The sequence below is a fragment of the Copadichromis virginalis genome, linkage group LG14 (assembly GCF_057382275.1).
Source record: "Copadichromis virginalis isolate Kocher_CV1m ecotype Utaka linkage group LG14, C_Virginalis_male_GT1.1, whole genome shotgun sequence".
Taxonomy (NCBI): domain Eukaryota; kingdom Metazoa; phylum Chordata; class Actinopteri; order Cichliformes; family Cichlidae; genus Copadichromis; species Copadichromis virginalis.
The window spans coordinates 30,562,567-30,583,695 of NC_140631.1; the positions used below are offsets into that span (position 1 = coordinate 30,562,567).

General features: G+C 39.2%; 1 protein-coding gene across 1 annotated transcript in view; it reads right to left on the reverse strand.

Moving 5' to 3' along the window:
- Window positions 1–2,161: 2,161 nt before the first annotated feature.
- lrfn1 (leucine rich repeat and fibronectin type III domain containing 1) overlaps window positions 2,162–21,129 on the reverse strand; it is a 141,424-nt gene continuing 122,456 nt past the window's right edge. The window contains exons 4-5 of the mRNA XM_085430402.1: window positions 10,105–11,500; window positions 2,162–4,107 (exon numbers count right to left, since the gene is read on the reverse strand). Coding sequence (XP_085286528.1) covers window positions 3,207–4,107; window positions 10,105–11,480 — 2,277 coding nt within the window. The 5' untranslated portion in view covers window positions 11,481–11,500 and the 3' untranslated portion in view covers window positions 2,162–3,206. The remainder of the gene's footprint in view (window positions 4,108–10,104; window positions 11,501–21,129) is intronic.

Below are 21,129 nucleotides of genomic sequence, written 5' to 3' on the forward strand. Positions count from 1 at the left end.
AGTTTTGACGGCGGTTTTTAAACACGTTGCCACGGTTTATAAGCATTTTGGCAAAAGGGCAGAATCCAAAAATGACTGTCTATTACAACCGAACCTTTGCATGATAGTTAAGACAATCTGTTTTTAGAAAGGGGGAAAAAAGCTTGTTTTTGCTGTTATCATTGTAATAATTATAGAAATTAATGTCAACCCTACATTTTTTAAGCCAAATTTGTGCTGCTGCATGTTACTACAGACCTCTGGATGGTTTAGTGTTTTGAAAATGATCAAAACCCTTGTGAAAACCTTTTAATTCATGCGAGTGGCGTAATTCTAGATAGGACAAAGCTATTCTGTTAGTCCACTCCGGTCCAGAGATATCTGTATTGCCCCGATCCCCTGAACATGTACAAACAGTGGAGGCATAGCACCGGAAAAAGGACAGGGGCGAAAATAAGTATTTAGTTAAAACCACAAGTGGAGTTTCACATAAGAACACAAAAGCATGACTGCGGTCTTGAACAGAAATAGTGTAAATTAAAAAATATATAAATATGTACTAAACTATGCTAAGATTGGACTTTTCTAAAACACATATTATATGGTTTGAAAACGGAATGGGGAAACTATTAAATAAAAATAAACCTGGATCAAGTGTTGGTCTTTTTTGCAGTTATTCAGAACTGCTGATGAGAAACAACCCACCCCCTGGTGTTCACTAGTTTGACCGTCCAGGCCAATTTTTTAAAGGCAGGGTGATGTCTCAGCCTCATCCTCCCACCTAAGCAGATTTTTGTGTCGAATAGTGGTTACAGATGTGAGCACACACACAAACACTTCTCCTGTTTAGAGAGCCGGCCGGCCTCGCAGCTCCAGACAGTTAAGCATCACTAGTTACTGTAAAAAGGAGATGGATTCAGCTCAAAAGGTTTGTGCACGACAAACTGACAGCTGAGCATTTACACCCCAAAAGTTAAATCCCCCTTCTTGAAGCTATGTAAAATGTGAATGTTTGCGCTGTAAATTGGTTAAGTGTGATGAGGAAGGATGAAGGGATGACCTCGTTCTCGGATTCAATCCTCTCCGTCACCGAGGATGCAAATAGGAGACTCGGGAGGATTGGAAAAACCCCCAGTGCGACTTATCTTTCTGCTCCATGTTTTATCTCTCTGCTGTCCACGCAGCTCGGTTTCATCTCAGCCTGTTCTGAGTAGCTGTAATCAGAGGGAGAGGGTGTTTACCATTTCAACAAGCAAATACCCCTCATCTGCTCTGATCATATCTTTTCCTGTTGTCCGATCTTTTTTCTTTTAGCAACACTTGAGTTCGCCTGCTGTATCATGCATTTGTATGCGCTACATAAACAGCTGGTTTAAAATACAATATATTGCCGTTGTAAGCAGATGTTTTGACATTTCAGGTGTTTGTATAAATTCTTGGCATATCTAAATTTTTAATGTAACAGTTAATTATTATTACATATTTCACAATGGCACTTGGGTAATAGAAAAATCCGCTGATGAATGAACATGTTTACCGGCAGTTTAAACCTGCCCGAGTGATTTTTTTTATATGTATAAACACTTAATGAATTTTTAATAACTCAATTTGAGGATTTGTTAAACACATTTCATTAAATATGACTATAGTCTACTGCTGTCTTATTTTGTGTTACTGATTTTATGTTTCCACACCAGCTATAGATGCTGATAATTACATTAACAAGCACTTATAAGCGTCCTGATAACTCACAACTGCATTATAATGATTTATTAAGTGATGCGTACAGTACTGGTTTTACATGTTTGAAAGTAAATTCCTCTCCTGCTGTTTAATATATAAGTTAAAAACAGGATGCTAATAATTAGGAACCTTGCAGAGCTTTGTTTCCCCCTAGTGGCACACCTCAGATCGTACACCCTTGATAATAACAGCTGGCTGCATTTGAATTCAGCACCACGTCCAGTTATCGTGTCCCCTCCTCGTCCCACTACCACTCTGCTCAGTGGTCATAGAGGAGCTTTCACAGAAGCCTTATAAATAGCACAGAGAAATCAAATATTTATCTTCTGAATTTGTGTGTCCCTTCCTGCAGTGGACAGACACGCACACGCACGCATACTCACGCACACACACACGCGCACCCTCCTACTGCTGCAGCACAAGAAGGAAACGCCACTGATACAGTTAACCCACACAAAAAAATTTAATACCCTTCGTGAGGGAGTAGATGGTCCAAACCTTGACATACTAAATAGGGAGAGGTGTGATGACACAGGTTTTTAATGTAAAAACTTGCAGCCAACACCCAAATGCTTTGTAAAAAGTCATGTGACATATGACTTACTTACTTACATAGTTAGTACACATACACCAATGTTTTAATATACTTATATATGTCTTTTTTGTTTGTCTTTTATCCAGACCAGCCAGATACAGTACCCATTAATATACAGTCACATCTGCAACAATACCGATTTTAATATCATACAGTCCGACCGTCAGAGAGGAATCCATGGCAGGTTTCCAGGTCCATCTTCTCTATGCAAACACATAAGAAATCAGCCTTTGTAAAATTCCGCTCTCTTTTAATAATCATTATTGTATAGACTGGTGGTGATACTTGTCCTTGTATCTCGTGTCTTCTGTGCAAAAGTTTTTTTGTTGTTGTTGTTTTTTTTAACTTTATGAACCCAAAACATGATTGACATAACAGGATACCTGGCTGTTCACTTTACAGTTATGATGAAGTTTTTTTTCTTTTTTCTTTTTTCTTTCTTCTTTTTTTTTTTTTTTTTTTTTTTTTACAATTAAACAGTTACATCCTAACGCCACACCCCTTGGCATATCACAGAAAAAGGAGAAAATTAAAAATCCAACACAATGCTTCCCGTTCTCAGTATTGGAAAGCAGTGGTAGAGAGGACGGTTTATGACTACAGTGAGCAGCATCCTCCATTCGTACATTTTTTTTTTAGAATAAGGCACTGCTGCATAAAGAAAGGACATGGCCAACAGACTTCTGTGGGAGCATGACGGGGAGGCAGGATGAACGAGACCGTGTTCTTCTCCAGCAACTCGCAGAAAGCTCGTCTCAGTATGTGTGCTTGTGTTTATCTCTTGCTGTGTGCTGGGAAAGTGTGTCATATGGCATGTAGACATATTCGTGTTTTTACATGTGTGTGTTTGTATGTGGCTGAGCCATTTCTTTTGGCTACACTACTTTACTCAGACTGTGCTCTCTAGCATCCACTCAGTGCTGCTGAATGTAACTCTCCTGTTGGCGAGCGGCGAGGACTCCATGTTGAGCTGGTTGGTGGATTTGTGCCACCTCGTCCTCGCTCTGCGTGGGTAACTATGACTCTGAAAAATGGAGTAATCCCCGCCGTCAAACGAGAATCTGTGCCTAGTTCGTGCTAGCTCATTAGGGAGCAACCCCATGTTGGCCAGGGTACTCTTCTTGTCCTTGAGCCTGGGAGCCTCCTTGGTGCCAGCATTGGGGCCTATGAGACACAGGGACATGGTGGAGCCTGTCAGGCTATTGTCCATCTGCGTGTCGTCAGATGGGGGACCAGAGCGCTCTCCATCCAGGCTGGTTCTTCTCTTCATCTTGTCTACAGTCATGGGAGGCAGCTCCACCTCCAGTATGGCAGTTGTGGCTGCTGAATCCTCCTTTTTCTCACCATCCACCCTCAGCACCAGTGCCATGCACTCTTTGGGTGCTAGGGCTTCATGCTGGCCTTCATCAGAAGGTTGCTTGGAGGCAGAACGCTGGAGCCGGTGCTGGCTTCCATTGGTCTGGGAGTGCATGCTACAGCTGACCTTGGTCTTGCTGTCCTCCGGGCTGCTGTAGGCCTTGTAACGAATCATCAGGATGATGATGAACACTAACACCGAAGCAACAATTATACCACCAATAATGATGATCATAGTGCCTCCCAGGAACTGGCTGTGCATGAAACGGCACTGGCTGACCTCACTGGCTGTGTGGAACTGTACGCAGCCGACCACACGGGTAGCTGTTAACGAAGTGATGCCGTCATCGTAAACCGCCAGCACACAAAGGTCGTATTCCCGTCCTGCAGCCAGATCATTGATTAAGAAGTTCTTGCTGGTGGATGGGATCATTCTGCGGAGAAAAGAAACAGCGCAGTGATGAAGATGTGGAGGAGTAATCTTAAGAATTACAACACCCACATGCACTGATTTGCACAAGGTGTATTAAATCACACAGAGGTGTCAGTTCTGCATCAGAATAAGGTAACAGTGCCATTACCACAAACTTTAAATATCACTCTGGTAGACAGACATAAAAAACATCACACTTCAATACAGGTGACTTCTAAGTGCATATGTTGTATTATATTGTAAAAAGGCTGTGAGAAGTTGCTCGATTTGGTTTGTGTCTAACAAAGTGACAGCGAAGGTGATAAAAAAGGCAGGAGAGGCTCACTGTCTCGAGTATATGCCACAACAGCTGCAGGCTGGAGGACAAGTGACGCATGAAGTGAAGACAGTTTGGATGTGTGAATACCTAAGGTCACAGTTTGTTGGCAACTGTAAGATTACACGACTCTAAGTACGAAGGAGAAAGGCATTGTCTTCAGGTCAACATTGGCGTTAATATAATTAGAAGCTTGTTCCTTTTCCCTAAGGGAAGACTTTGATGGTTATCATTTGTAGGTAATAATGTACCACCTAAAGACAAAACAACACTCAGCTCCATGCTAAAACGGGATGAGAAAATTATACAGGAGAGCAACTCATTATATCTGATAAAACCTAGAAAGAAAGAAAGAAAGAAAGAAAGTCAACCACTATTATTAACTTACTCTGTGAATACATAAATCCTGGGATGCTTTTCAGTAAAATATATTCAGTTAATTTGTGTCACGTTTTGCATAATAAACACGTGAAACTTCAGATTCTCACACTTTAACAGTGTTTGCAAATGGTAATTTTTATCCATTATTCTAAAGAGTAAGCTCATCCAGTGTAACCATGCAAAACGTTTTAATTGCTGTAACTTTTTTATATTAATTTTTTAAACTAGTGGTATTTGGGAATTTTATCAGAATTCTAAAAAAATGATGAATCGCCCAAGAAATCTTAACGCTACAATGCTGAAATGTGGAAAACTTCTCCATGTACTGGTGCTTTATGCTTGAAATACAATCAAGACCATCTGTAAGCAACAGTGATTCTCAAACAACTATTTTTATAGTTTACTTCAAATTTCAAACACTTTGTTGGAAGATAATAAGGTAGATTTCTTCAAGTGCTGTTCTGTCCTGGGATTCCTTACAAAAAAGATAGGTAGAACTCCAAACTGAGTGTAAGGAGCTTGGAAAGAAAAGTGTCTGGACTTCTCTAGGGTTACTTGAAGATGTTTCACCTCTCATCCGAGAAGCTTCTTCAGTTGAAAGAGCAATTGGTGGAGGTTCCCAGGTTTTAAGCCCTACGGGAGTGTCTCCAAGAGGGTCATGGACCCTCTATCCTCTACATCTATGATCCTCTACCTAATCACACAAGCCAAGGTGTGAAAATGGGTGTGGGTCACAATCAGCCAAGGTTTGATCTACTGAGGTTATGTGGCCCAGGGTGTGAGTGGGCGATAAGGCGTCTGGGAAGGGATCTTTCCGAGCTCCTTAGACTACAATGACCTGGACGACTGAGAACCTTCACAGACAACTCCAAACTGTTGACCATGAACATTATCCATATGTTCAATTTCAGATATCATGAATGCTTTTTCTGTAATTAGTAAAATCTTGTTTGCAAACGCCTATTGTTGCTAGACATACTTTCCATACTCTTCCTGGTCTTTCACATGAGCTCTTCATAAAACAGGGGGCAGAGAGGATTTGTGAGTTTATGCATAATTTTTCTTTTTGTGGATGGGTTCAAATTACCTCAAACTAGTAGACCAAAACAAACTCATTCATTGCAATCACTCCCCTGTACACAAAGCCATCTTGCTGACATTATTTATGATAATTGGCCACAATATCTCACAAACTGGCTGTGCTACAAAATAGAAACTTGGCAGAAAGCTGAATTTTTCACATTTTCAAAAAAAAAACTGCTTTGACGGCATCACCACATGGTTAGTTACAAAGGGTAATCCTGCATAACCTACATGTACACACAAGATTTCGATTCCAAGTTGCTCAGCTAGGTAAGTCTTAAGCTTCTAGTTCCAGCAGCTACAAACAAGCTGCAAAAGATTTTAGCAGTTACATTTCATTTCAGTATCATATATCTAACACTTGTCATCGAACAATAAATGAAGAAGCAATTCATGCCTTCAATTTCGATTTAGCACAACAAGATTGGAGTTCGGTGTATGAAGAGTCAGATGTGGACAAGGCTTGTGACAATTTCCTAGATATTTTTACTATGTGGTAGAATAAACATTGTCCTGTAAACGAACACATGACAAAGAAAAAAAAGATAAAAAGTCCTTGGCTCACAAAAGGAATTATTAATGCTTGCAAAAAGAAAAACAATCTGTATAAACAGTTTATCAAAGTAAAAACAAAAGAAGCGGAACAAAGATATAAAGCATATAGAAATAAATTGACTGATATTATAAGAACGAGCAAACAACTTTATTATAGAAGAAGATTATATGAAAATAAAAACAATATAAAAGGAACTTGGGATGTGTTAAACAACTTAATTAAACAAGGATCTTCTGGAACATCATATCCTGAATATTTTACTGATGCAAATGGTGAAAATCACAACATGAGTAATATTGTCGATAGGTTCAATAAATTCTTCATAAATGTTGGCCCTGAACTAGCAGCGGACATCCCGTGTCATAAAAATGAAAATATCAGCAATATAAAATCAAATCCCTTTTCACTGTTCCTCTCAGCTACAAATGAGCAAGAAGTAATAAATATCACATTAGAATGTAAAAGTAAGTCTTCAATGGATTATCATGACATAAATATGTCTGTAGTTAAACAGGTTATTCTGAATATTGCTAGTCCCTTAACATATATCTGTAATTTATCATTTCAGTCCGGTTGTTTTCCAAAAAAAATGAAAATTGCGAAAGTAATACCACTATATAAAAGTAATGACAAACACAGTTTTACCAATTATAGGCCTATTTCTCTACTGCCTCAATTCTCAAAAATTCTAGAAAAACTTTTTAATTCAAGATTACAAAAATTCCTTGAAAAACATCAAATAATAAATGTTGGTCAGTATGGTTTCAGAACACAAAGAACCACTTCAATGGCGATAATTGAGGCAGTAGAAGAAATTACTGATACACTGGATAAAAATAAATATGCAGTTGGTATTTTTGTTGATCTCAAAAAGGCCTTCGACACAATTAATCACTCAATTTTATTGGATAAATTGGAAAGATATGGTATTCGAGGGAAAGCTGGTAACTGGTTAAAAAGTTATCTAACGGGTCGGGAACAATATGTTAGCATAGGGCATTACCATTCAGAGAAACTTGGTATTACATGTGGTGTTCCCCAAGGGTCAGTGTTGGGACCAAAACTTTTCAATGTATACATAAATGATATTTTTGATGTTTCTCAAGTACTTAAACTCATACTGTTCGCAGATGACACCAACATATTTTTCAGTAGCGATGATTATACTGATCTTGTAATGACTGTAAACAGGGAGCTACAATTAATAAAAAAATGGATGGACATAAATAAATTATCATTAAATATAAATAAAACTAAAGCAATGTTTTTTGGTAATTTTAAATATAATATAGAATTACCAATTATAATTGAAGGTGTACCAATTGATAATGTGAGTGAAAACAAATTTTTGGGAGTCGTAATTGATAACAAAATTTCATGGAAACCCCACGTCAGACACATAAAAACCAAAATTTCCAGAAGCCTCGCAGTTTTGAACAAAGTGAAACAATTCCTTGATAAAGATGCACTTCGTACTCTGTACTGTACCCTGGTTCTTCCATATCTTACATATTGTGTGGAAGTGTGGGGAAACACATATAAAAATACAACTAATCCATTAGTCACAGTACAGAAACGAGCACTGCGTATAATTCACAAGGCTGGTTATCTAGATCATACTCACAAATTCTTTCTTCAGGCAAAGTTACTTAAATTCCAGGATCTGGTTAATTACAATACATCCATAATTTTGTATAAAGCTTTTACTAAACTTTTACCGGCAAATTTACAAACTAGATTTGAAATTCGAGAAAAGGTTTATAATGTTAGAGGATTTGGAGAATTCAAATTACCCAGAACTCGAACAACCCGTAAAGGTTTTTGTGTGTCTGTATGTGGTGTGAAAATCTGGAACAGTCTGAGTTTACAACTGAAACAATGCAAAAATATTCATAGATTTAAATTTCTCTACAAACAGTTGGTCTGGTCACAGTATACTCAATGATGGTTTTTTAGTGTGCTCTGTAATGTCTGTTCTCTTACCATTGCTGGTATGGATTCAAAAAAAAAAAGAAAAAAAAAAGACTGTGCGTATGTATGTACATATATGTACATGTGTGTGTAGATATATATGTATGTATATGTATGTGTGTATGTGTGTGTTTGTTACTTGTAGTTATTACTGCCTGTTACCTGTGGTAATGTAATTTATAATTTATATATTCTGTATTCAGTTATGAAGGCTCTAATTGTTGCTTGCGAGCTGCAGTTTAGATGCTTGTATGCGCCCGGGGCTGTTGATGGGACTGTATGCAATAATGGGCGTAGCTGCGGGAAGTATATTGTTTTGTTTTGTTTTTTTGTTTTTTTGTTGATGAGTGAGTATAGGGGTGGGATTTAATAAGTTTTCTTCGTCCCACTCCTTTTTCAGGCAATTTTTGTTTTTTGTTTTGTGCATTTTATGTTCAATATAGGTATTTGTTGTGCCTGGAAATGAACAAATAAATGAATGAAATGAAATACTCCAAACTCTACAAAATTTTTACATATACAACTGAGAAGTGTTAAATAAGTATCCCCCTGAAACCCACAGGTAGATTCTGGGGTGATGGATGGGTTGCAGGCGCTGTGGCACTGACAAAATTGTAGCAGCAGCTGCAATTTATCTTATACTTTATAATGTAACTCACTGTTAACAATTTGCCTGCGCTGACAATGTTCTTTGTGTAACCAAGACACAACAAAAGCAAATGCAATAAAGTTTGAAATCACTTTCATATTTCATACAATCCACTTCATTCTGTTTACAGTTACCAGCTAATTATTTTTCACTTTAGATACAAAACAATATGAGTATCTAAAATATGATACACTGTTACAGACTTATGGATCTAAAAGTTTAGGCAGGGGGGTATGACTAGCTCTATTTCAACTTTCTATAACATCTAAATATGCCATTCCATGTTATCACATCAGCTATGAGGTCAATAATGATATGAATAATATATAAACCGCTGACTTCTCTCATTTTTGGCTCATAAAAACAGCATAAAATCCCAAACTGCTTACAATGTTTTGAGCAAAAGCATGTTAATCCTCTCATGACACCTCAGATGTATGCTGTTATGCAGCCCTGAGGACTTTCATCTGTAAACAAATATTTTTGTAGTGCTTGTACTGTTACTTTTAACTTACAGTAAGTAAATGATCTGACTCCTTCTTCCACTGCTATAACCAAGCCTATCATTAGACAACCACATGTAATCACACTCTGTGTTGCAACCAATTAATGCAGACACTTGCTAATGAAACAAACAGTTACATGCAGTGAAATAGTTAGCCTCAGTGTTATTGTTGTTGTCATATTATGTTTTAATGATGCTGAAAAGACTATTTAGTCCTTTAGGGTGCTGGACTCATAAGCAGTTCAGCTGCTTGAGTGCTCTGTCATAATGTAACAAGCAATTACAGAAAATATAAATATCTTAAGCGTACTGTACAATTTTGGCACAGTAAAATTTTCATTTATGTATAACTCTCTCTCCTGACTGCACTAGAGGAGTTGCTTGTTTTTGGACGCACTTAATCATTTTGCTTCCTTGGGATATGTCAATCTCCCATAACGGACAGCTGTGTCATTCAGCAGATGGTCAATCCAGATGTCTCACCTTTCCTCATATCCCTATCTACCCTCGTTCATCCATCCTGGCTTCATAGCTTACCTGTACACCAAAGTATCATCTGCCGTGCTGTTGTACTGAATCTGGTACATTCTGATGCCAGGGATATGGCGCTCAGATGGCCAGCGGATCACAGCGGAGGAGGAGGTCAGTTCAGTGACCATCACCCTTCTGTCCTGCTTGTCATAGCCCTTGGTGTCATTGCCAGATTTGGAGGAGGTGGTGATGTCTGAGAGTCCAGGGTCCTCACGCATGTGGCCTGTGTTGTTAACAAACAAGGGTAAGGGGATCATGTTGATCTCAACAGCAGCTGTAGCGATGCCTGCGGCATTGGATGCCACACAATTAAATGACCCACTGTCCTTCAGAGTGGTGATGAGAATATCAAGGGTGCCATTATCATACAAGACGGTGCGGGAATTGTTATGCACCAGCTTGCCGTCTGGTGACCGCCAGTGAATATCTGGTTCCGGATCACCCACAGCTTTGCATTTAAGAGTCACTCCTTGCCCTTCCATCACAAAAGGCTTACTGGTAAGATGTTTGGTGATTAGCGGTGGCTCACAGATAAACTCTTCCTCTTGAATAGACCAGAAGTATTTGTCCATGAGGTGCTCTGGGGAGGCACAGGTCTCCAAGTCATCCTCTCTTGTTAGCCTGCGCAGCCACAGCAGCTCACAGTTACAGTGTAGGGGGTTTCCCCCAAAACTCACGGTCAGAGTAGACGAGCTGGAATCCTTGGCATCAGACAGGACCTGGGCGTGCTGGAACAGGCTGTCTGGCGGCAACTTCTGCAGCCTGTTAGAGGTCATGTCCAGGCGGACTAGCTTAGTGAGCAGTGTAAAGGTTCCTGCTCCAATGTGGTCAATTAGGTTGTGGTCCAGTGTGAGGGTGTTAATGTTGGTCATTTTGGCTATAGCTTCCCAGGGAAGGGTGCGCAGGTTGTTATTGGAAAGATCCAAGTCCTCTATTGTGGAAACAAACTCATCGAACGAGGTGGGGGCCACCTGGTGGATCTGGTTGTTTCCGAGGATGAGGTGCCGCAGGTTGACGAGGCCTTTAAAGTGTTCGCTTTTTATAGCACTGAGACGGTTTCCATCCATGTGGAGCGCCCGCAAGGCTCGCAGGCCGAGAAAGGCATGGGGTGTGATCTGACTGATGGTGTTGCGGGACAAAGTGAGGTGGACTAAACTAGTCATGTTGTAAAAGTCTTTCCTGCGGATGATGGTGATAAAGTTGTCAGTGAGTCGCAGCTCGACAGTCTTGCGGTCGATGGTGGGGGGCACGAACAACAGACCGGTTTTAGCACAGAGCAGAGTCAGAGTAGGGGAGAGGTGCTGGCAGATGCAGCGGCCGGGGCAGCTGTATCCCTTCACCAGGGCTGCAGACAGCAACATGCAAAGAACCAGCCGCTCCATTGTTGATCGGTTTCCAGATCCTGTGTGTGAGATAGACAAAGGGAAACAGGGGAAACAGAGTCAAAAAACCAGAAATCTTTGAATGAATAAATAGTACCAGGCTTTTTGAGAGCCTGCTGCAAAAAACCCACAGTCTGACCAAGGTTGCTGAGACTGCCAGCAAGGTATCAATCACAAAATGAAATGGAGCTTTTCTGAAATAATGGCACCTGGGATGATGAAAGGCTGCGCCAACCCTGTCAGAAGCCCATGTCTCTGGAGCTTTTTAATGGAAATAACAGAATGGGTTTTTTTGTGCCACCAGGCTGCATCACCACTGGGCCATATAATTTCCTGAATGATCACAGGGCAGTTTTCCTGTATTAGGTAACCATGCCATGTACATGTCCATCATGGAACAAGGCTTGTGTGTTTTTCTTGCTCTGAATTCCACATCAGGGAGGAGAATTAAAGGTAGAAAGGGCGCTTGTCAAGAGTACTCAGTGATTTCTGTAACCTTTTCATACTCTCTGCCCTCGCTATGCCTCTGAGATGTACAACAAAATTAGACAGAAACCTGTCATGTAAATTTTGGCAAGGAAAAATAAAACTGGAAAAAGTAGAAATGCGGCCTGTTTTCATTGTTCATCCGATGGAAACATTATTGAGTGATTCCCAGGTTTTGAGGATGTTCAGATTCTCTGATTCCCATTTAGAAATATTGATTTCAGTCTTTGAGAGAACACGCCTGTGGTGACAGGAGTAAAAAGAAGTCCTTGGCAGTAATAACCATAAAAAGCCCACTGGAGCACACTAGCTACGTGCTGATGTTATATTGCCAGTGGTTTTACCCTTTTTGGCATTCATCTTGACTACTAATACCTTGTGTTTCACTGTTGATGAGAGCCTTTTAATGCTGCTAAAGTAGAGGGATGGCAACTCACTTTTCCCAGCAAGGTTTAGAGATTGGCACATGGGTTACTGCAACCCAGCACTCTCCAAACCCACAGGGAAACGCTTCTTCCCAGCCAGATCCAGTGTGTCAATCAACAGCAATGTTTCTTTTTATTGGGTCCAGCATAATTATCTTAATTCATCCTGAAAAAGCTGGCTGTGGATTTTAAACACAAATGATGTCTCTTTTTTTACAATTTGTGATGCTTTATCCAATTTGTCACATCTAATTTTAGAGTCCCTTTTTCTACATTCCACTATGTTGAGGTGGTGCTGACGGCCTTAACACCACAGATTTTTGTTCCCCTATTGTGCCCAAAGCAAAAGCATCTAGTGCTAACAGAACAAACAACCCTAAATTAAATTTGATTCAAAATGCCTGCGGTGAAATTCACAGAATATTGTAATGCCACATGTCAAATTTCATTAAAAAAAATAAAGCAGAGTGTTCTTTCTCTACCTTTCAAGCTTTCCCTTACGCTTTACACAAACACTCCCTTTTGCTTAAAAGCGATCAAACCTGATCTGATGAGCGTTATGTTCTGATAGTTCTATGTAAATACTCATAGGAGTAAGAAATTGTGCGTGCAATGTCTTTTTACATCAACCTGTGGCACACTGGCCAGACACCAGCGGACATTCTCAGTTGCTTTTCCTATTCGGTCTGTTGCACACGCACACAGACACACGTGCACAGACACACGCACACAGACACACGTGCACAGACGCGCACTGCTGGCCGGGTGGCTGGCAACCGTCTGACAGCGAACACGACACCTCGTTAACTATGAGAAAGCGCTGCACAATCAGAGCACTCATAAAATCTGGATTTGTGTGATGTCATTATCTGAGGGAAGTAGAACAGTTTGAAGCACAAGTTCAAACCAGTGGGATAGTTTATCAAAGATAAACTGCTGATCAAATTAACCCAGCAGTGACAGCTGTGCTGCTACTTTAGACTACATTTCAGTAGACCAGTAGACTGTATTTAAGTGAGATACTAAACCAAGACCTTTGGTCCATTTGTGTTTACACCTCCTTTTCTCGTTGCTTCGACTCTGCAGGCGTAGCTGTTACCTCTAATTCTAAAACAGAGTCGCTAAATTGCAGCACACACACAGTTATTTTCTGCTATCTGTCACATTTATACTGAGGTTAGACCGCATTCCTGGAGAAAAAACACATACTCTGTGTGGACAAGTCTTCAAGAGAGAATTTATATAGTAATGTTCTTTTGTGCGACTCCCTCGTCTAAATTAATTCTCCAAATTTTCTCTTTTTAAGCACAGTGGGGAAAGCTGAAACTATGCAGTAGGTTACAACAGGGCCGTGTAAATTCTTATGTGGGAGCTTGTCACACTCGTTTGTTAAATTTCAATATAGTGGTGACCTTGCTTGATTGTGTTAGTATTCAGATGCTAACTAGGCCACAAAGCTCACAGTTTCTCAGAGGACCATCTGTGTCTGAGCACTTCCTGCCACACCGTCGAGGATACTCTATTGATCTTTCAGCATCTCAGGGAGGGGGAAAACTTTGTTGCCACGGCAACTCTGGTGTAGAATGTAGGTCTTTGAATTGCATTAAGATGATGTTAAGCTGCCCGATAAGCGAGGCTTCGATCTTAATGGTTGCCGCTAAGAAGGTTGGACGGGACGTGAACAGATGTATGAATGGCAACGTAAATTGAAAGAAAAGGGCAGCTCTGCTTCGCATTTCTATCTTTGGTTTATTGCTTAATAAAAGTGCCGGTCACCAAATCGATATGCAGACAGCAGCAGAGAGCACAAGGTGAACCGGAGTTTAGATTTGCTATGTCCAGCCATGATGCAATACAACCTTTCACAGGGAATTAGCTAGCTGTGTTACTAAGAAAAAGAAATTGAAGAGGCTATACTTTGAATTGGTAAAGGAAAATAAGGCTGCTGGACACCAAAACAAACACAATAAAAAGAGAGAATGTTATGTAATTGAATAAGCAGTTTACAAAAAAGTGTATAACTCTAAAAAAAAAGAAAAAGAAAAATTAGACCACTCCCATTGCCTAAAATCCAGAAATCGTCTAAAATCCATAAAAAATGCCTTTACATTCATTGCCTTGGCCACAAATCTAAGCTACTACATGTCTAAATGGCAGGATTGTGGTAAAACAAACAGAGATCCTAACAGGGAACTACATGAAATACAGATAAAATTTTAGCCTGTGCTCAGAAATAACAATTTAAATGTATAGCGAATACAGGAACCACTCAGAGAGCTTGGACCTCCGCTAAGGCAGATCACTCTCTGAGCAGTATTTACTAAATGCTGTATACATTGTATACATTAATTGTTTTTCTTTGTTCTTTTTTAAAAACATACCTTAAAAAGTTTAGTAATAAATATCAAGTTGAAAATTTCTAATGACAAGTTTGGGGGTTTTTTGTACAGGAACATTGTACATGTATTCAAAATGTTATGTAATTAAATGATTATAATCTTACTGTAATATACATACTAAAGTCATAATGAAACAAATGTTGCCAATACAAAGAGACTAGAATGTCCAAAATAATAACATGTGACCTTTTCTGACTTCCAGTGATGGTAATGCGATGTTTAGAACCCCCATATATCATTCCCTATAGGCCTATATGTTGCCAATACAAACAATGTCAGTGAGAAATCTCTACATAGCTTTATTATCACTTTGACCTTGAGATCTTTATATTTCACTTTCAATATGTTCACAATACACACCACACCAGCCTAGTTCTGAGGCTTTTTGTCACTTTTTCACCAATAAATTATTAAGTTACCCCTGAAGACCTCGGTGGATGTAAGCCAAATTTGACTGGATTGTTAACACGACCCCACTCTACACCCCTACATACCAGAATTCACTCAAAACGTGAGAATGACACACGCTACTAAAACAACCCGTTCTCACTCCCAAAGCGTAACATTTTACGCTAGGTGACAAATCGTCACCATATTACGTTTTCGGCTACCCACCATGTTCCTAAATGACGACCTCGGAAAAAGAGGAAATATGAGAACCGTCTGGACTGAACCTACACATGTTCGCTCTTTTTCTTCAAATCGCTTAGAAACACGCTATTTAACATCATTAAAGTCCTGGTTAAGGTCAGGAATAAGGTTGTGGTCAGGGCTAGGGATAAGGTTAGGTTTAGGGCTGGAATACAGGGCTGGAACGTCTACTACCGCGGGAGCGTCATTGCACTGGATTCCAGCCATAACCCGCCGCGTACCATAAGAACGCCGAAGGTCTCCTTTCGCGTTCCTCAGGAACGCCGCGGGACGTGACAAAACGTCCACATGTTACGCCTCGGGAGTGAGAACGTTCTGACTAAAAACACTACCTCCTTGGCAGAGGCAATAACATTTTTTGTTCTAATTTACATAAAATGTACAAGTTTTGTTTTAATCGTGACTGTGTTAAATTTTACATCTTAAAATACAGTGCACACCAGTTTTGAAGAAAATTCAGTACAGCCTAGTAGCCCTCCACACGGAGACTAATGACTGATGAATCATCTGTATTAGAGGTGTATTTGAGTGGGTGGTAAAAACAGGCATAAAAAAACCCAACTTTATTTTAATGCTCGAGGATGTGTGAGATTACATTCTGCTTTGCTGATGACGCTCAAGCAGGAGGGACCTGTTTGCAACTTGTGTTGTTGCCAGCAGTGACAGCAGTTACCCAGGGAAAGCATTTCAGCATCAGGAAATCTGATGACTCCTCTAGGTGAAGATAAAGGGTTTTAATTTTATATCCTAAAATGCTTATGTAATGTTTTGACAGTTAATTCTGGTATGTTCTGCTTCAGATTTCAATGAATATAAAGATCTCATTAAACTATGAGTTTATTCAGAAGCATTATCAAACCACCAGTTTTCACCTTTCATGTCGGTGGAGATGCTAATGACTGACCTTCAGTTAGGAATTATTGATGAGTGTTTTTAGGTTTCTTTTATCTTCTTGTATAAGCATATATTCTGGGTCTGGGGGTGGGTAACCTGTGTAGCAGTGAGAAATGTTCTTTGTGATGGTGGTTGTTGCTTCTTCATCCTGCAAATCAGGATGAAGAAGCAACAACATAAATTAATTGTCTGTCTTGAATAAAGCATATTGAGGTTCTACAGAGTGCATGTGGGCTGATTTTTCTCTTGCCGCTGGCACTACATTAAAGCAGATGGCAGCTGGGGTCGAAGGGAATTGTCAGTTAATTGATTAGTCATCAAGTTTTTTGATCACTAAATTCTTTTTCTAAATTCAGTTATCAAATGATAATTATGAAAACTGTTTCCATCTTTCAAAAATAAGCAAAATGCAGTATATTTAACAAACTTGATACCGTTTCATGTGCATATGTAACTTTTTCCCTTGATGTTTTTTCTTCCTGTTGGCTGCAAACCATTTCACAACAATTTTATTGTCCCTACAAACCTTAATGTGTCATTTTGGACCTTTTATCAAATTCATATGCAGACTAAGCGTGCATATGAATTATGTTTTTGCATTTATTCTCCACTCTCAGCCTGCTAAACACCACCAGGGCTGCAGCTAAAAGACTAAAATCTGGTCATCAGTACGTCTAAATATTAATGTTACTGAAAATTAATCGTAATCTGTCAGATCCCCTCGTGTCCTGATGATTGAGTTATAATATTTATAATTCTGTGAATGGGTATAGCCGGTTTTCCATCCTGGCTTCAAATAGGCAAGACTTTATAACTATAGTGGGTCTTTTACAGTTTTATCGACCAAAGCGCTTCAAGCGCACACACATTTATATGGCACATACACATTAATGCAGCACTTCTAATGCTATACAACTGCAGGAAGCTTTTTCTATTACCGACACTCACACCGTTGATTTGTCTGCGAAACTCTCTTTCAGCCTGTATTATATGTTTAACCTCTTCATATTTTTATAATATCATAGTTCAACCTTTCTTTGTAAAAGCAGTCACTCTACTGTCAGTCGACTTGTTCATGCTTCTGGCTGGTTATATCCTGTCACTGCCACCCCTTTCATGTGAACATGCTCATACCTAGATCGTGAAACCCTGAGTTAACTCACTGAATTGATAACAACCTCTGTGTGATGACTTGGCTTCTCTGCCAATGTTCGGCCGAGAGTAGGCAAATTATGGAAAGATATCCTGGGTATGCTGAACTTGCTTTGTGGTACAGGGTCATGTATGCATAGATAAACAGAAACACACTGAGAACACTGAATAACCAGCATGAAAACCCAGTGGCACAAAGAATTTTAAATTAAAGAATTAAATATATTAGAATTAAAGCAACCACAGACAGACATTCAGATCTGCACGAAGAATTCTGCAAATTTTTAGTTGTTCGATTTATATTAGAAGCAGCCAACCATCCATTCACTTCCACTTATCCTTTTCAGGGTCGCAGGGGGTGCTGGGGCCTAACCCAGCTGTCTTAGGGCGAGAGGCAGGGTTTATCCTGGAAAGATCGCCAGTCTGTTGCAGGGCTAACTCACAGACAGAGACAACCATTCGTGCTCACATTCACTTATGGCTTATGGTTTAAGACAACTGGTCTACTGCAAACACAGTAGAAGCAGTGGTTAAGGGTTTAACCACCTATCCAGCCACCCATTAAAAACATGGGACGTTTGGAAAGATGCTGTACCTGTACCTCTGTTCTGATCTTAATAACTCATACCTTACTGTAGCAAAAGTGAGCTATAAGGCTTTTCCCACCACTTGGGAATCACGAAGCCGTCATACTGTCTTGTTGCTGACCTGTAAATCTTATCGGACACATTTACAGTCTTATTGAGCTTGTTCTTATTAGCTAACAGACTAATAAAGACACCAGACAATAAAGCAGAAGGTCAGAATACATTCCACATATGAATGATAAAAAGAACCAGTGGTCTATCTATCCACATCAAATTGTCACATCTTCTGTTTAGTTGTTATAAAAGTGAGTATAATTTTTGTACTCTACGCCTGTAAATGACACGTTTGTTTGACTCGCCTGACAGTTTTTGATCAATGTTCCTAAATATTTATAATTACTTAGAACCTCAACAGCTATTTGTTGGCGTGCCCTACTCGCTATAAGATCAAAAATAATTACCTTAATTATTTTGGCGTTTAACTGAAGAAAATAGCATGACACTAAGTAACAAACTCAGCCAGATATGCACAATAATTAGTTTCATCTTCTGTGTTCACGCAAACAATCACTGTATCGCTGTAAACATCAGACATGCAAGTTAGCCTTGCATACAATAACATACATCTGTTACTGCCACTAAACAAATACACCCATTGTTATATATCATTTACAAGCAAGCATAATTCTGCACCAGGCACGCACACGTGAGTACACTACAACACACAGCCACCCACGCACAGTTACAGGGCACTGCATTCAAAAACACAACTACATGTCTTCACATCCATGCATTTACACATTAACACAAAGATAAGCATACTGAACAACAACAACAACAACAACAACAACGAAAAGCAGTAAGTGCTCAAGAGGAATAAAGAAAGAGGAGAAAAGATTATCAACAAATGTGCCATTTTCAGCTTGGTTTTCTGGCTCAGACTAGTACTGGAGTAAATGTCGCTCTGTATGAACAACAGATAAAATCTGTTGCTTCTTAAAAATGCTCTAAATTCTTCACACATTCACAGCACAGATCTGTTAAAGCCCAAATGCTGACATTTTCTTAAACATTCAGATGCTTGCTTAAAAAATGACTAAAAATAAGAGTGCAGAGATTGCTGTGAAAATGAAGCAGAAATGAGGTAGAATCTTAAACAGCATCTCCTATTGATGACTGCGTAGCTCGTCCCCGCTGCTGCCTACTTAATGCTTACACCCAGGTTTACATATTCAGTAAAACAGCTGCAAGGATCATAGTGCATCTTGGCAACTTTGAAGAAAGTCATAAAACTTGAAAACTGTGCTGTGAATCTTAATTTTAGCAGCCACGGGAGGAACAGTTTGCTTCTTCACCTGCTTGTACACACCACATGTTGTATGTCCACGATAACACAGCTGGAAATTTTAATTAAGGACTTCCATGAATTCTCGTTACGTTACATAAATTGCCAGGAAGAGGTACAGGCTTTAAGAACTCGGAGCTGTTAATAAATCACAGAACAGTCATATGAGGTGAACGCACCTTCTAGTTTCACGAAAATTTAATATACTGATCAAGTATAGCTCCAATAATACTTGTCCTCTGTCACTATAATGTAGGTTTTAACTACTAACATTAAATCTTGCAGAAACACGCTATTGCCTATTGGTTATATAGAATGTTCTGATGTTTTACAGCCAAAAAGATAAGAAAAATTGTATTAACCATCATCAAATTTGTTACTAAACAATTTAAATCTTTTTACGATGTTTCTGGGCAATTATGGAGCATTTTGAAACATTTCCTAAAGGGCAAATTGGCTGTTAAGGTTGTATTTGTGGCAGCAGTGCATTTCAATAACAATAGTAGTTAGTTGTAGCATTTATGTCAATGTGACATTGAAGCAACGGTATACAAACAATGCATTAGTGTGTCCTTACCTCAGAAAAACATCTGCCCAGAGACAGTGCATTGTAAGGACATTTCCTGGACATGACTTTGTCAGGAAACTGTAAATGCCAATTAGACGATACAGACAGTGAACTACTGGCTGACCTTGTGTGACTCTTGTCAGGATGCAGGCATAATTATTGACAGCCGGAGTTCATTGGTGCCAGCTCTGTCTCCACCAGTGGACGCTGAAACCGAGGCTGCGTAGCCCCGGGGATTTCTGGTCACATCTCATCAATGGGGGTGGGGGGTTTGTGGGTGTTGTCGCAAACAGGAGGAGCATTTGCATATTATAATTACGTCTGCACGCAGAAGCAGTTTTCTCAATTACATCCCATTTAAAACTTTCAATGAAGAAGAACTGAGAAGCACAAGCTACTGCAGCTTCATGAACTAATTGTAACCGCCTCCCTAAACAAGGCAGCAAACATGATTATTACACCAGGAGTGAACAAGTATAGTCATAGATGCCACTTACTGATGGAACGCTTGGGTGATTGTTACCCTTTACCTGCTACCTGTTCTTTTCAATTTGAATACCTCCCCTCAGAGATGTAATCAACTCTCAATAGCTGCTCCTGTAATTACAACATACTTTATTGATAATAAATATGCTTTAAAATATTAAACTTTCGAAGTTAAAAAGCAAAACAAAAAACAACTAATTATGAAAGTTGGTGGGGCATTATTTTTGACTGCAAAATGATAATAGCCTATATTTATACGTAAAAAGAGTAATCTAATGTATTGGAGGGGACGCCTTTTAATTATTGTTAATTAGGGTTTTAATTAATGTTTTCACATAATATCTACTTAAGTAATTTGTGGACAATCTCAGTGTAGCAGTAAACACTGAAAATCATTGTCAGGTTGGCAAAATTGTATTTTTTAACATTAGTCTGTTAAAAAAAGAGTAGAGTACAAAAGGGAAAAATGTTCATATTTACATTTCAGAAATGGAAATCAGTTTTTAATTTGACCGTTTTGAAATAACTGATTGATTCAAATAGTTGATTAATTGCAAATTGGGATTGCATCCATCCAGAAGTGCTTTAGTGATATAGATATACTACAATATATATTAGCAATAATATAGATATGTAAGTATATTACAGAAATGGGT